The 15,530-nt window shown below is 45.1% G+C and overlaps 1 protein-coding gene across 2 annotated transcripts; it reads left to right on the top strand.

Annotated features, from left to right (window-relative positions):
* Positions 1-12,238: 12,238 nt before the first annotated feature.
* On the top strand, positions 12,239-15,242 carry apof (apolipoprotein F). Of its 2 annotated transcripts, XM_014166995.2 has the most exons (2): positions 12,239-12,372; positions 13,460-15,242. In XM_014166995.2, the coding sequence occupies exon 2, from the start codon at positions 13,504-13,506 to the stop codon at positions 14,818-14,820; it is 1,317 nt and encodes a 438-aa protein (XP_014022470.1). In that variant the 5' UTR covers positions 12,239-12,372; positions 13,460-13,503; the 3' UTR covers positions 14,821-15,242.
* The last annotated feature ends 288 nt before the right edge of the window (positions 15,243-15,530 follow it).

Below are 15,530 nucleotides of genomic sequence, written 5' to 3'. Positions count from 1 at the left end.
AAAGCACACCGTTGCCTAGTCACATTCCAATGTGTCCCCCCTGTCCCCAGTGAAAGCTGCGCCCCTGGTTTGAAATATACATAAGTATCAAAAGTAAATGTAATTGCTAAAATACACATAAGTGTCAAAAGTAAAAGTATGAATAATTAAAAATTCCTTATATTAATAAAACCAAACGGCACAATTTTCTTTCTTTTTTATGGATAGCCAGGGCACACTCTGACACTCAGACATCATTTACAAATTAAGCATTTGTGTTTAGTGAGTCTACCAGATCAAAGGCAGTACGGATTACTAGTGTTGTTCTCTTGATAAGTGTCTGAATTGGATCCTTTTCTGTCCTGCGAAGCATTCAAAATGTAACAAGTACTTTTGGGTGTCAGGGAAAATGTATGGAGTAAAAAGTACATTATTTTCTTTAGGAATGTAATGAAGTAAAAGTTGTCAAAAATATAAATAGTAAAGTACAGATACCCCAAAAAACGATGTAAGTAATACTTTAAAGTAAGGATCGTACCATTTTTTTCAATTTTCGCCTAGAATGACATCTAACTGCTTGTAGCTCAGGACCTGAAGCAAGGATATGCATATTCTTGATACCACTTGAAAGGAAACACTTTGAAGTTTGTGGAAATGTGAAATTAATGTAGGAGAATATAACACATTCGATCTGGTAAAAGATAATGCAAACAAAATAACATGTGTTTTTTTTTATTTGATAATTTTTTGTTCTATCATCTTTGAAATGCAAGAGAAAGGCCATACTTTCAGATAGGACTCTAGGTGTAATTTGGCATCAGTGAATGTGCAAAAGCAGTGTAAGTGCAAAATTTCAGACTGCTCCAGTGAAGAATTACATTACTGCACAATATTTTGTCTCAAGTCAGCCAGGAGTTTGCCCAAATGTCCCGAATTGGTCAATTGATACATTTTCAAGTACATAGCTATAGAGAACAAATCAAATCAAATCAAATGTATTTATATAGCCCTTCGTACATCAGCTGATATCTCAAAGTGCTGTACAGAAACCCAGCCTAAAACCCCAAACAGCAAGCAATGCATGTGAAAGAAGCACGGTGGCTAGGAAAAACTCCCTAGGAAAAACTCCCTAGAAAGGCCAAAAACCTAGGAAGAAACCTAGAGAGGAACCAGGCTATGAGGGGTGGCCAGTCCTCTTCTGGCTGTGCCGGGTGGATATTATAACAGAACATGGTCAAGATGTTAAAATGTTCATAAATGACCAGCATGGTCAAATAATAATAATCATAGTAGTTGTCGAGGGTGCAACAAGCACGTCCGGTTAACAGGTCAGGGTTCCATAGCCGCAGGCAGAACAGTTGAAACTGGAGCAGCAGCATGGCCAGGTGGACTGGGGACAGCAAGGAGTCATCATGCCAGGTAGTCCTGAGGCATGGTCCTAGGGCTCAGGTCCTCCGAGAGAAAGAAAGAAAGAAAGAGAGAAAGAGAGAATTAGAGAGAGCATATTTAAATTCACACAGGACACCGGATAAGACAAGAGAAATACTCCAGATGTAACAGACTGACCCTAGCCCCCCGACACATAAACTACTGCAGCATAAATACTGGAGGCTGAGACAGGAGGGATCAGAAGACACTGTGGCCCCATCCGAAGATACCCCCGGACAGGGCCAAACAGGCAGGATATAACCCCACGCACTTTGCCAAAGCACAGCCCCCACACCACTAGAGGGATGTCTCCAACCACCAACTTACCGTCCTAAGACAAGGCCGAGTATAGCCCACAAAGATCTCCGCCACGGCACAACCCAAGGGGGGGGGAAGACCACGTCAGTGACTCAACCCACTCAAGTGACGCACCCCTCCCATGGACGGCATGGAAGAACACCAGTAAGCCATACAAAAATGAAAGTGTACACACTCCCAGGAATGTCATACATGATGGATCATTAGCTTATACACTAACTTTCACACATCTAGATGGGTGTAAAGCCAGAGACAGCAGTGGGGTCAAACTATAGACCCCAGTTCCTACATTTTAACATGAAAATTGATTGTATCAAACAAAACTATGCTACGTTTTATCTCTGGGACCCTCAGGATTACAAATCAGAGCAAGACTACTGAATGTAAATACCTTATTTATCTTCAGAGGTGAATGTATCAAAACAGTTGCCATGATAAAAGTTTTTGATGTTGTTGTGCACTCTCATCAAACAATAGCATGGTATTTTTTCACTGTAATAGCTACTGTTAATTGGACACTGCAGTTAGATTAACAGGAATTGAAGCTTTCTGCCCATATTAGACATGTCTATGTCCTTGAAAGTTGGTTGTTGTATGCAACGTCATTCTAGTCACATTAGCGCACGTTAGCAACAACCATCCCATTTTAGGGGCACCCATCCCATAGAGGTTAAGTACTTTTCACCACTGCAGATAAGTCATTGGGAACGGAGGCTCCTATTGACACATTTTGTTCAATGTTACTTATCAGTGGTTTCAGTGAAATGTTGGATGAAAATACCTAAACAGGCTAACTACAATCCATGTAGACAGACTACCTGCATGATAAAGTACAGTTTTGCCTTTCTATTTACAATTCTGAGCCAGACAAAACAGCATAGTACAAGTCTATTAAATATTATATTTATGTAACAGTCACTCAGACCTTAAGCACATCATTTTTTGATAAGAGTTCTATTACTTTAGAGGCAGCTGGAAATAATGCCTGGATGACTTCTACTCGGGTAGAGACAGAGGGGAAACAAACCTCATATACTCTGTCCTGTATTGTAGTGAGTGATGAGTCATTATGGTTCGCTCAAGGTTACCCATGGAGACAATATGAACTGTAGTTGGAGAAAAGTTGCTCCAAGGATCCAGTATGTTCTTCTGAATACAATGAGATTTTGCTCCACCGCTTTTGTATAATAGACACAATTTGCATGACTACATTGTCTATGAATATCAAATCAAATCAAATGTATTTATATAGCCCTTCTTACATCAGCTGATATCTCAAAGTGCTGTACAGAAACCCAGCCTAAAACCCCAAACAGCAAGCAATGCAGGTGTAGAAGCACGGGGGCTAGGAAAAACTCCCTAGAAAGGCAGAACCTAGGAAGAAACCTAGAGAGTAACCAGGCTATGAGGGGTGGCCAGTCCTCTTCTGGCTGTGTCGGGTGGAGATTATAACAGAACATGGCCAAGATGTTCAAATGTTCATAAATGACCAGCATGGTCAAATAATAATAATCATAGTAGTTGTCAAGGCTGCAACAGGTCAGTACCTCAGGAGTAAATGTCAGTTGGCTTTCCATAGCCGATCATTGAGAGTATCTCTACCGCTCCTGCTGTCTCTAGAGAGTTGAAAACAGCAGGTCTGGGACAGGTAGCATGTCCGGTGAACAGGTCAGGGTTCCATAGGCAGAACAGTTGAAACTGGAGCAGCAGCACAGCCAGGTGGACAGCAAGGAGTCATCATGCCAGGTAGTTCTGAGGCATGGTCCTAGGGCTCAGGTCCCCCGGGAGGGAGGGAGGGAGGGAGAGAGGGAGAGAGAGAGAGAACTCCATATATAACAGACTGACCCTAGCCCCCCGACACATAAACTACTGCAGCATAAATACTGGAGGCTGAGACAGGAGGGGTCAGGAGACACTGTGGCCCCATCCAATGATACCCCCGGACAGGGCTAAACAGGCAGGATATAACCCCACCCACTTTGCCAAAGCACAGCCCCCACACCACTAGAGGGATATCTTCAACAACCAACTTACCATCCTGAGACAAGGCCGAGTATAGCCCACAAAGACCTCCGCAACGGCACAACCCAAGGGGGGGCGCCAACCCAGACAGGAAGACCATGTCAGTGACTCAACCCACTCAAGTGACGCACCCCTCCTAGGGACGGCATGGAAGAGCACCAGTAAGCCAGTGACTCGGCCCATGTAATAGGGTTAGAGGCAGAGAATCCCAGGGGAGAGAGGGGAACCGGCAAGGCAGAGACAGCAAGGGCGGTTCGTTGCTCCAGTGCCTTTCCGTTCACCTTCACACTCCTGGGCCAGACTACACTCAATCATAGGACCTACTGAAGAGATGAGTCTTCAATAAAGACTTCAAGGTTGAGACCGAGTCTGCGTCTCTCACATGGGTAGGCAGACCATTCCATAAAAATGGAGCTCTATAGGAGAAAGCCCTGCCTCCAGCTGTTTGCTTAGAAATTCTAGGGACAATTAGGAGGCCTGCATCTTGTGACCGTAGCGTACGTGTAGGTATGTACGGCATGACCAAATCGGAAAGATAGGTAGGAGCAAGCCCATGTAATGCTTTGTAGGTTAGCAGTAAAACCTTGAAATCAGCCCTTGCTTTAACAGGAAGCCAGTGTAGGGAGGCTAGCACTGGAGTAATATGATCACATTTTTTGGTTCTAGTCAGAATTCTCGCAGCCGTATTTAGCACTAACTGAAGTTTATTTAGTTCTTTATCCGGGTAGCCGGAAAGTAGAGTATTGCAGTAGTCTAATCTAGAAGTAACAAAAGCATGGATTAATTTTTCTGCATCAATCTTGGACAGAAAATGTCTGATCTTTGCAATGTTACGCAGATGGAAAAAAGCTGTCCTTGAAACAATCTTGATATGTTCGTCAAAAGAGAGATCAGGGTCCAGAGTAACGCCGAGGTCCTTCACAGTTTTATTTGAGACGACTGTACAACCATCAAGATTAATTGGCAGATTCAACAGAAGATCTCTTTGTTTCTTGGGACCTAGAACAAGCATCTCTGTTTTGTCTGAGTTTAAAAGTAGAAAGTTTGCAGCCATCCACTTCCTTATGTCTGAAACACAGAATAGAATGCCAATATATGGCTTAGTACTAGGTGTTCCCTTCTCAGTGGTACGTGGTGTGTGTTTGTGTTGTCCTTGGAGACAGAGAGAGAAAGATCATGTTTCCTTTGTTTTGTGTTTCCTGAGGACAGGATGCTGCTTCCAGATCGTCACCAGGCTGACAGACGTAACAGGGAGCAGAAAAACTCCCACACAACAACAGGATTGATGACCGGTCCACTCTCACCGCCTTTCTACCACAACTGACATCCATAACCGCCCTGCTGTCTTCCCTCACTAACAGAATCATACTCTGTTCATAACATGGATTATGCCTGGGTTTAAATCCATTTAGCGTTATGACAGTCAAAGGGTTGTAATAATATGAAAATGAACAAGTGTGTTAGCGTCTCTCCATTGCAGAAATATATACCCAACAGATGCCATCATTAAGTTTTTCACAAACACTCACATATGCACAAACGTGCACACACATGCATGCTCACCCACACGCACACATTGGATGAGAGAACATGCTGACCCCACTCGCAGTATTATTGAACCACCTTTCATTGAAGAGCTCCCCAATCACTTTATTTTTTACTTCTCTGTTCTTTAACCAATTATGTATTTTTATTTTTCAAATGATCAATGTAGAATCACTACAAAGACACAATTCCTCAAATACTGTGTCACTTTCAATCAGTTCCCAAGCCTTGGTTTATTACTTTATCTGTGTTTTTATTTATTGGGTGATCAGGGTTGGAGAGTAACTGATACTGGTTGAAATGGAATTGCTGGGGGGCTGGTCCTTGTGGGGCAAAATGTAGGGAAAATGGCGCAACACAGCTTCCAGAAAAAACAACACTTTCAAACTAGGAATTTCGTGGCTAATTGAGGTAACACAGTAATTCTGCTCATAGATTATCATAGATTATGTACACATAAATACTTAGTAGTTGCCAAAGTTCCAGAGCATGTCTTTATAATAAGAGTGTAACAAGCAGCTGCAACTGTCCAATATGGAATAAGTGTGTTTTCTCAGCCCTGTGTGTTGAATGTTGCCCTAAGGGAATCTAACCTGTCTACACAGTGGAAATCATTCACTTTCACACTGCCTGTCCCCTGTGTGTGCATGTGTGTGATGTGAGCCAGTGTTGGCATAGGAAAGGGCAGTAATGCATCTTGTTATTAGACCGATGTACAGTACATCTCACTGTTCTGTTGAAAAGCGCATATTGTTGGTTGCATGTCTTTTGTGTGTGTGTTTGTTCACAATATTCTGTCTATCTGTATGTGTGTATTACATTTTTAGAATGTTATGTATTGTGTCTGTGTGTGCTCCATCAGTGTGAAACTGTGAGAATAAATACTGTATATCTCACTTTAGATCATGTCTCCATTAACACCTCTGAGAAAAAAGTGATTTCAGACAGATCACCTTTCCCTTGTTCTTTCTCTTCATCACTCTCTTCTATCTTTCATTTTGATGCTTTCTTTACTTGTGACTCTGTTTTCAAACCAGCGGTCAATATCACTTTGACAGTGTTATTGTGTCACCACATGCTCTGAGAATGATTGGAAAAACACACCCACCTCCACACATTTACATTACATTTACATTTAAGTCATTTAGCAGACGCTCTTATCCAGAGCGACTTACAAATTGGTGCATTCACCTTATGATATCCAGTGGAACAACCACTTTACAATAGTGCATCTAAATCTTTTAAGGGGGGGGGGGTTAGAAGGATTACTTTATCCTATCCCAGGTATTCCTTGAAGAGGTGGGGTTTCAGGTGTCTCCGGAAGGTGGTGATTGACTCCGCTGTCCTGGCGTCGTGAGGGAGCTTGTTCCACCATTGGGGTGCCAGAGCAGCGAACAGTTTTGACTGGGCTGAGCGGGAACTGTGCTTCCTCAGAGATAGGGGGGCCAGCAGGCCAGAGGTGGATGAACGCAGTGCCCTTGTTTGGGTGTAGGGCCTGATCAGAGCCTGAAGGTATGGAGGTGCCGTTCCCTTCACAGCTCCGTAGGCAATCACCATGGTCTTGTAGCGGATGCGAGCTTCAACTGGAAGCCAGTGGAGAGAGCGGAGGAGCGGGGTGACGTGAGAGAACTTGGGAAGGTTGAACACCAGACGGGCTGCGGCGTTCTGGATGAGTTGTAGGGGTTTAATGGCACAGGCAGGGAGCCCAGCCAACAGCGAGTTGCAGTAATCCAGACGGGAGATGACAAGTGCCTGGATTAGGACCTGCGCCGCTTCCTGTGTGAGGCAGGGTCGTACTCTGCGAATGTTGTAGAGCATGAACCTACAGGATCGGGTCACCGCCTTGATGTTAGTGGAGAACGACAGGGTGTTGTCCAGGATCACGCCAAGGTTCTTAGCACTCTGGGAGGAGGACACAAGGAAGTTGTCAACCGTGATGGCGAGATCATGGAACGGGCAGTCCCTCCCCGGGAGGAAGAGCAGCTCCGTCTTGCCGAGGTTCAGCTTGAGCTGGTGATCCGTCATCCACACTGATATGTCTGACAGACATGCAGAGATGCGATTCGCCGCCTGGTTATCAGAAGGGGGAAAGGAGAAGATGAATTGTGTGTCGTCTGCATAGCAATGATAGGAGAGACCATGTGAGGATATGACAGAGCCAAGTGACTTGGTGTATAGCGAGAATAGGAGAGGGCCTAGAACAGAGCCCTGGTGGACACCAGTGGTGAGAGCGCATGGTGCGGTCTGATTACAGCTCTTTTGATTTTTCAAGTGATTTTTACATCATTACAATACTAGTCCGGAATAATTACTGTCATCACATATACTCTCGGGTCACAAGCTTCAAGTTCCTTGGTGTCCAAATCCCTAAAGAATTAACATGGTCCACACACCAACACACGACAATGCCTTTTCCCCCTCAAGAGGCTGAAAAGATTTTGCATGGTCCCTCGGATCCTTAAAAGGTTCTACAGCTGCACTATTGAGAGCATCTTGACTGGCTGCATCACCACTTGGTATGGCAACTGCTTGGCATCGGACCGCAAGGCGCTACAGAGGGTAGTGCGTATGGCCCAGCTCATCTCTATACTAGGTGGTGTCAGAGGAAGGCCCTAAAATGGTAAAAGAGTCCAGCCACCCAAGTCACAGACTGTTCTCTCTGCTACCGCCCGGCAAGTGGTACCAAGGCACCCTGAACAGCTTCTACCCCCAAGCCATAAGACTACTAAATATACTGAACAAAAATCGAAATTCAACATGCAACAATTTTAAATACTGAGTTACAGTTCAAATCTAGGCCCTAATCTATGGATTTCACATGAGTGGGAATACAGATACGCATCTGTTGGTCACAGATACCTTAAAAAATAATTTGGGGGCCGTAGATCAGAAAACCAGTCACTATCTGGTGTGACCACCATTTGCCTCATTGAGCACGACACATCTCCTTCACATAGAGTTGATCTGGCTGTTGATTGTGGCCTGTGGAATGTTGTCCCACTCCTCTTCAATGGCTGTGCGAAGTTACTGGATATAGGCGGAAACTGGAACACACTGTGGTACATGTCAATCCAGAGCATCCCAAACATGCTCAATAGGTGACATGTCTGGTTTGTATGCGGGCCATGGAAGAACTGGGACATTTTCAGCTTCCAGGAATTGTGTACAGATCCTTGCGACATGGGGCTGTGCATTATCATGCTGAAACATGGGCCTCAGGATGGGCCTCAGGATCTCTTAACGGGATCTCTGCATTTAAATTGCCAACGATAAAGTGCAATTGTGTTCATTGTCCATAGCTAATGCCTGCCCATACCATAACCCCACCACCACATGAGGCACTTTGTTCACAGCATTGACATCAGCAAACCGCTCGCCCACGTGACGCCATACACGTGGTCTGGAGTTGTGAGGCTGGCCAAATTATCAGAAATGACGTTGGAGGTGGCTTAGGGTAGAGAAATGATCATTCAATTCTCTGGCAACAGCTCTGGTGGACTTTCCTGCAGTCAGAATGCTAATCGCAGGCTCCCTCAAAACTTGAGACATCTGTAGCATTGTGTTGTGTGACAGAACTGCACATTTTAGAGTGGCCTTAGAGTGCACCTGTGTAATGATCATGCTGTTTGATCAGCTTTTTTATATGCCACACCTGTCAGGTGGATGGATTATCTTGGCAAAGGAGAAATGCTCACCAACAAGGATGTAAACAAATTTGAGAGAAATAAGCTTTTTGTGTTTATGGAACATTTCTGGGATATTTCATTTCAGCTCACAAAACATGGAACCAATTCTTTCTAAGTTGTGTTTATATTTGTGCTCTGTGTAGTTAACCAAATAACTACCTGGACTAGCTGCATTGACCCCCTTTGCACTAACTCTTTTGACTCATCACATGTGCTGCTGCTACTGTTTGTTATCTGTCCTGTTGTCTAGTCACTTTATCCCTACCTATCTATAGATATCTGCCTAAATTTCCTCTTAGTCCGGCACATTGACTCTGTACTGGTACCCAGTGTATATAGCCAGGTTATCATTACTCATTGTGTATTTATTCATTGTGTTATTCTTTTTTCAATTTTCTTCTCTGTGCATTGTTGGGAAGGGCCCATAGGTCAGCATTTCACTGTTAGTCTACACCTGTTGTATACAAAGCATTTAACAAATCAAATTACATTTTTGTAATTTTTCATTCTTTTTTTACCCCGTTTTTTCTCCCCAATTTCATGGTATCCAATTGGTAGTTTCAGTCTTGTCTCATCGCTGCAACTCCCGTACATACTCGGGAGAGGCGAAGGTCGAGAGCCGTGTGTAAGGGCTGTCGTCGGAAGAAGACCAAAATGCAGCGGAGTTAGTGTTCGTCATATATTTAATTACGACAAGAACACTATACAATACAAAACAATAAACAGACAACCAAAACAGTCCTGTCACGTTTAACACAGTAACACGAACAGAAACAATTACCCACAAAACCCCAACGGAAAAACATGCACTTATGTGTGACTCCCAATCAACAACAACGAATTTCAGCTGTGCCTGATTTGGGAGCCACACACGGCCCAAAACAAAGAAATACAAACACATAGAAACAGAACATAGAACGCCCACCCAATGTAACACCCTGGCCTAACCAAAATAAAGAACAAAAAACCCCTCTCTATGGCCAGGGCGTTACACCGTGCGTCCACCGAAAGACAACCCAACCAAGCCGCACTGCTTCTTAACACAATGCCCACTTAACCCGGAAGCCAGCCACACCAATGTGTCGGAGGAAACACTGTGCACCTGGCAACCGTGTCAGCGTGCACTGCACCCGGCCCACTACAGGAGTCGCTAGTGCGCAATGGGACAAGACATCCCTGCCGGTCAAACCCTCCCCTAACCCGGACGACGCTGGGCCAATTGTGCGCCACCCCATGGGTCTGCCGGTCCTAGCCGGCTGCAACAGAGCCTGGACTCGTACCCAGAATATCTAGTGGCACAGCTAGCACTGTGATGCAGTACCTTAGACCACTGCACCCCTCGGGAGGCCCATCAAATTTCATTTTATTTGACCAGGGGTGAGATATCCAATCGTATCAACTATTTCACAGTGGTTGCCTCTACTTTTAACAGTGGCTTGCACTACTTTTAACCACTACTGTAGTCAAAAGTTGTGCACTATAAATAGGGAATAGGGTGCCATTTGGGAGTCACCCAGAGCATACACTCAGAACACTACCCCTGAGAAGTCATTAAGACTGAGCAGCTGAGCATTGCACATCGGTTGTGTTTGATTTTCCAGTGGTACTTTGATTAGCCCTTGGAGGATTCCTGCAAACTGCAATAAGGAAGGAACATTAAATTACAAAAATTACCCTCTTTCATGAGTCACAAGACAAGTGGAGGGTGTGTGTGTTGTCTCAGCTGCAGTGTAGCAGGATGTGCGAGACACCCCACTATGCCCTAGGGCCAGATCCCAGTTGGAGGCTTGGCTCCATGAACAGGACCTGCTCTTCCCAGCAATTCCGTTCCAACTCAACTACCCCATTATGGTAAAACAGTGCCCTCTAGCGCCTATCAACTGTAGAGAACATGTTGGGTCGAAGCAGTGAATGACAGACTTAGCCGCTCATCTGGCCAATAATAAGTAGTTTTGGAAGCTTGGGTGAACCCGAACTTCCCCGCCTCCTCTGTGTGGCATGGCTGTTTGTTTTGGGTCACTGTGGCCCTTTGTTGGCCAGGGCTAGCCTTTGGCCCCACGTTTGAAAAGTGAACAAGACCCCACTCACTTAGAGGGAAAGAAGTGTGGGTACTCTCTCAGGTCTGAGAAAGGATGAAAAGAGCACTTTGGCATATGAGAGAGAGAGAGAGAGCGCGAGAGAGAGAACGAGAGAGAGAACTAGAGAGAGAACGAGAGCGAGAAAGAGATAACAAAACACAGATCTGAAGTGAAGGGAATTGTCCGGTAGTTTCATCACTATCAGAGCATATCACACAGCAGCAGATTGATCATCCTGTAAGCAGAGAGAACAGGAGCAAAAATGTACTCATCTACTTTCTGAGTTTAGTTTATTGTCATCTCTAAACAAGCTGTTATATACATGTTTATGCTGCTGTTACACCCATCATTGCATAAAGATTGTAATATACAGTAAAAAGCAAAAATGTACTTCAAAGAACTGGTTTCATTTGACCAAAGACTTTCCCAATCTTTTGATCACTGAACCATCAGGATGGTCATTAATTCAGTCTGGAACACATTGTTCAGTTGTCTTATAAAACACTTGGCTAGCATAAGAGGAGGGAATGGGATGTACCACGGCTGACACAACAGAGCTTAGACAAGAGTGAGAGAGGGAGTCCAAGTACCCACAGTTCACATACTGTATACTGATGGCATCCTCAGGGCAGAACTATACTCTGCTGAAAGCTCCCAGTGCCAAAGTCATGGGGTTTTATCCTCTTTCTATAGAGAGAAAGACTAAGTGAATAGGCCCTCTGAAGAAAAAGGAGGTGCATTTTCCCTTAGACTTCAACACGAAGGGTTCTTGTTCGTAATGAAGTGTTGGAGTGTCTAGTGTGTTGAGAGGGGTATGTTCTGGGGTGGTGCCGTTGTGGTGGGGTATTTTTGGCAGTAAAACTTAAAATAAGGAGGGGAGTGATGTCTGGTTCATTGAGTCAGCTTAGTTTCATTTTGTAGGACTAACGATGGGTGGGATTGATGAAGTCTTCACACTGGATGACCTTCATCTCTCCCGCTTCTTGACCAGAATGAAAAATCCGCCCAGGGCACGAGGTAAGATTGCTGCCAAGTATCTGGGTCAAAAACAGAGAGAGAGAGACAGAGAAAAAGAACGCAGGGGCAAACAAACAAAGCGGCTTTAGAAAACATGGACCCTCTCCACGTGAATCAATATTCCATCCTTGTCCTAACTGTTGAGCAATGAGGCCAACTCAGAAAAAGAGAGAGGCAGAGAAAGTGGGTAAGAGAGAAGGAGGGGTGAGGGGTGTCATCGTTTGGGCAAAAGCTGTGTTAAATAGTGAAGTAACCTGGCTTGGAGTATCACACACTAGGGATTTGGACGGACGTTTGAGGTAAGTGTTGAACAACTGTTTATTAAGATGCATATTAAAATATTCAGTGTGTTTTTTTTAATGTAAGTTGTGCGTGAGTAAATTACATCATAGTTAGATAATGGGAAACATCGAGGGTGGTAAAAATGTCCTTTTCTACTTCAAAGCCATCTTTGATAAATGATTGGAACATTATCTTTGGACTTTGAAATACTTTGTTCTTCTCTGCATCAAAACTCACATCCGTCTGATGAAGACAGACAACCTATTATATTCAAAAATAATATGATACATTTATGAAAAAGAAAAGTCAAAGACCAGAGGTTCTCAAACTTTTTACGGCCGGGACCCCTTTTGTGATAGCAAATTCACCAGGGACCACCTCATAATCAGAATACAACTCGAGTGAGAAAAAATAAAAAATATATAGCAAACAAGAAGTTTTACTATGACTTCGGCAGTGTATGGTCAGACGAACCAAGTAAAAGGCCCTTGTATGGAACATTTATAAGACCTGCCTCTTGGCATTGGATATTTATTGTTTTGCCGTTTTCAAGCAATTCCAAATATTTTGTCATGGGGCAGAGATATTTTGTTGTTGCAGCTGTATAGTTAATATCCTGCAATTCTACATATTTATCATGCAATAAGACAGAGAGAAAACGTAGCAGTTTTAAACCTTAAATTACAGTGCATTTATAGAAAAAAATATATATGACCTTGTATTCTATTGTATTGAACCCTCTAAACTTATTCCACGGATCCCTTGGCTAAAATGTATTTAATCTTTTGTTGTTCGTAATATTCATAAAAAAGAATTTACATACTGTACCTCCGTGGACCCAACTTTGAGAACCCCTGACATAGACAGCATGATGTTCAGGAAAGCACGTTGTTGTATTGTTTTGAGGGACATAATGCAGCAGCAAAGAGGGCTTAGCTAGAGAGCTAGAGTTGGCAAAAAGCCAGTTGGAGTGTTTGCCCCTTCACAAGCCAAAGCGAATCGTTGGTTTCGACAAATAACAAATATTGAGTTGAAGTTTACGCAAACGTGTTATTTAAACAACCATTGATTTTGACTGACTGTGTTCCTCAATGTCTTCCCCAGATTCCTGTGTGCAGCTGGATTGGAATAGAACTCTCACAGGTAAAATGATGCATCCTAAGATGAAGTGGCTGTTTCTGATCCAACTACTGCTGATTGAACAGGCTCTGTGTAGGACACCATCTCCCCTTGCTCTGAAGAACACTCCAGCCTTCAAGACCTCCATCTTAGGGGAGGGGGACACTATCAAAAAGGGGAAGCAGTTGCTCCTTGGGTCCCAGACCCAGCTTGGTCTTCCATCAGGTGCAGCGGAGAGTGCGGCCCCTGAAGAGTGGGTGGTGCAGGATGAGGCCAGGGCACAGTCTGCTCAACGTGTCGTCACCACGCTCAAGGCCAAGCTGCAGGGCCGAATCCTCATCCAGGCCAACACCAGCTGTGAGGAGCTGCTGTCTGCCTCCACCCTGCAAGACCCCTCCTCCGCCCTGTTGCCCCGGGAGCTCCTGGGCCTCTCCCTAGTGCCCGTGCTGGTGGCGGCAGGCTGTCCCCGGGAGGCCCAGACCCTGGTGCTTAGGCTGTACAACCTGCTGGGGGTGGAGGACACTGAGGAGCTCCTCATAGAGGTGGAGAGTCTGATAGCGAGTGGAGCACCCCATCCCAGAGCCACAACACCCCCTGCCTCACATGTGGGGAAGGTCCAGGCAGAGCGCCACCTCCAGGCAGTGATGTTCAACATCCAGCAGCTGGCCAGGGCTGGGGAGGGCCGTAGGGGGCAGGGGCCCTCTGGAAAGGGGAAGCAAGAGCAGTGTCAGGGCTGGACTAGGGTGAATGGGACCCTGCTGTTAGGGGATGCGATGGAGGGAGCCACAGGGGGGCTGGAGGAGGCAATAAGGGCCTGTGAGAGCCTGGGGTCCCAGTGTGCGGGTGTGTCCCGTAACAGAGGGCAGTACCAGGCAGTTCTGAAGCCAGGCAGCCGGGTGGTGCCTTCTGAGGACTCTGACTCAGAATGCTGGATTCAACAGTGCCAGGTGCAGGAGGAGAAGTCACCTGTGGCCTCAGGGCGGCGGGCGCGGCGCAGCCCCCAGCGGAACTGCGTCAACAAGAAGGAGGAGCGGGTGTACAACGTGGTGGAGTGGATCCCTGTCGTCAGCACCCTTTACAACCTGGGCACGGCCGTCTACTACACCTCTGTCAACTGTTCCGAGATGGCCAAGGAGAGAGCCATCCTCAGCGCCGTCGACCTGGGCACAGACGCCCTTATGGCCGTCACTGGGGGAACGGTGGGTGTAGCGGGCTACGTTGCCGGGGCAGGCGTGAAGACGGGGGTGAAGGCTGGGATCAAGTACCTGCTGTCCTCCATGAAGCAGCAGGAGGACCTAATAGTTAATGAGTACAGTTGGGAGGAGGGAGTTATTACCATACAGTAAACAGCCAGTAGCCTGGTAGGTAGTCAGATATGATTTTGCTTCAGCCAATGGCATCATAAAGAGATGTGGCGACCAGGAAGTGGTCTCAGGGAACCCCTGAGTCATCCCTCTTAGACCACCTTGACCTCTCCTCCACCCCATCCTCTCAACCCAAACCCCTCCTCTCCTCCTTCAGTACTATTGGTCAGGTCAGACTCAATTTCCACCTCTGATACTTCAAGTGCAGGGACTATTGTAACGGTACTACTTTTCAGTTGATGTGTTGTTGTTCTGCCTCCTCTGGAAACAGATGTAGCAAAATTCAAGCTGGCTATTTGTAAAAATGTAAACTCATTGATTTATAAGCAACTTTTCATTGGCATGAAAGTGTGCAACTGCCCTTGAACAAAAATCATTGATTGATTAAATTATCATTCTAGCTAGTTGTTTTTTTACGACTACTTTTGAGTGTCTTCTTTGACCAAATCCATAACTTCATCATTATATCGGGTAAGAATGAGTCATGACTGATTGAATATAAACTTTTAGCTTAGTCATTGCAAAGGAATTCACAACACTTTTCCAGAGCCTTTCAATGTGTTTTTTTTTCACTGCAAATTGATTGGACAAAACACAGGTAGGGGAGAGGGGGTAAGTTGAGCCATTTTTTACATTCTGCATCACTTCGTCAAGAGAAATATAGTATTCTTTCTAACAAAGATATCTACATA

Source organism: Salmo salar, chromosome ssa22 (genome assembly GCF_905237065.1).
Source record: "Salmo salar chromosome ssa22, Ssal_v3.1, whole genome shotgun sequence".
NCBI lineage: Eukaryota > Metazoa > Chordata > Actinopteri > Salmoniformes > Salmonidae > Salmo > Salmo salar.
This window is presented reverse-complemented; position numbering and strand designations above follow the sequence as displayed.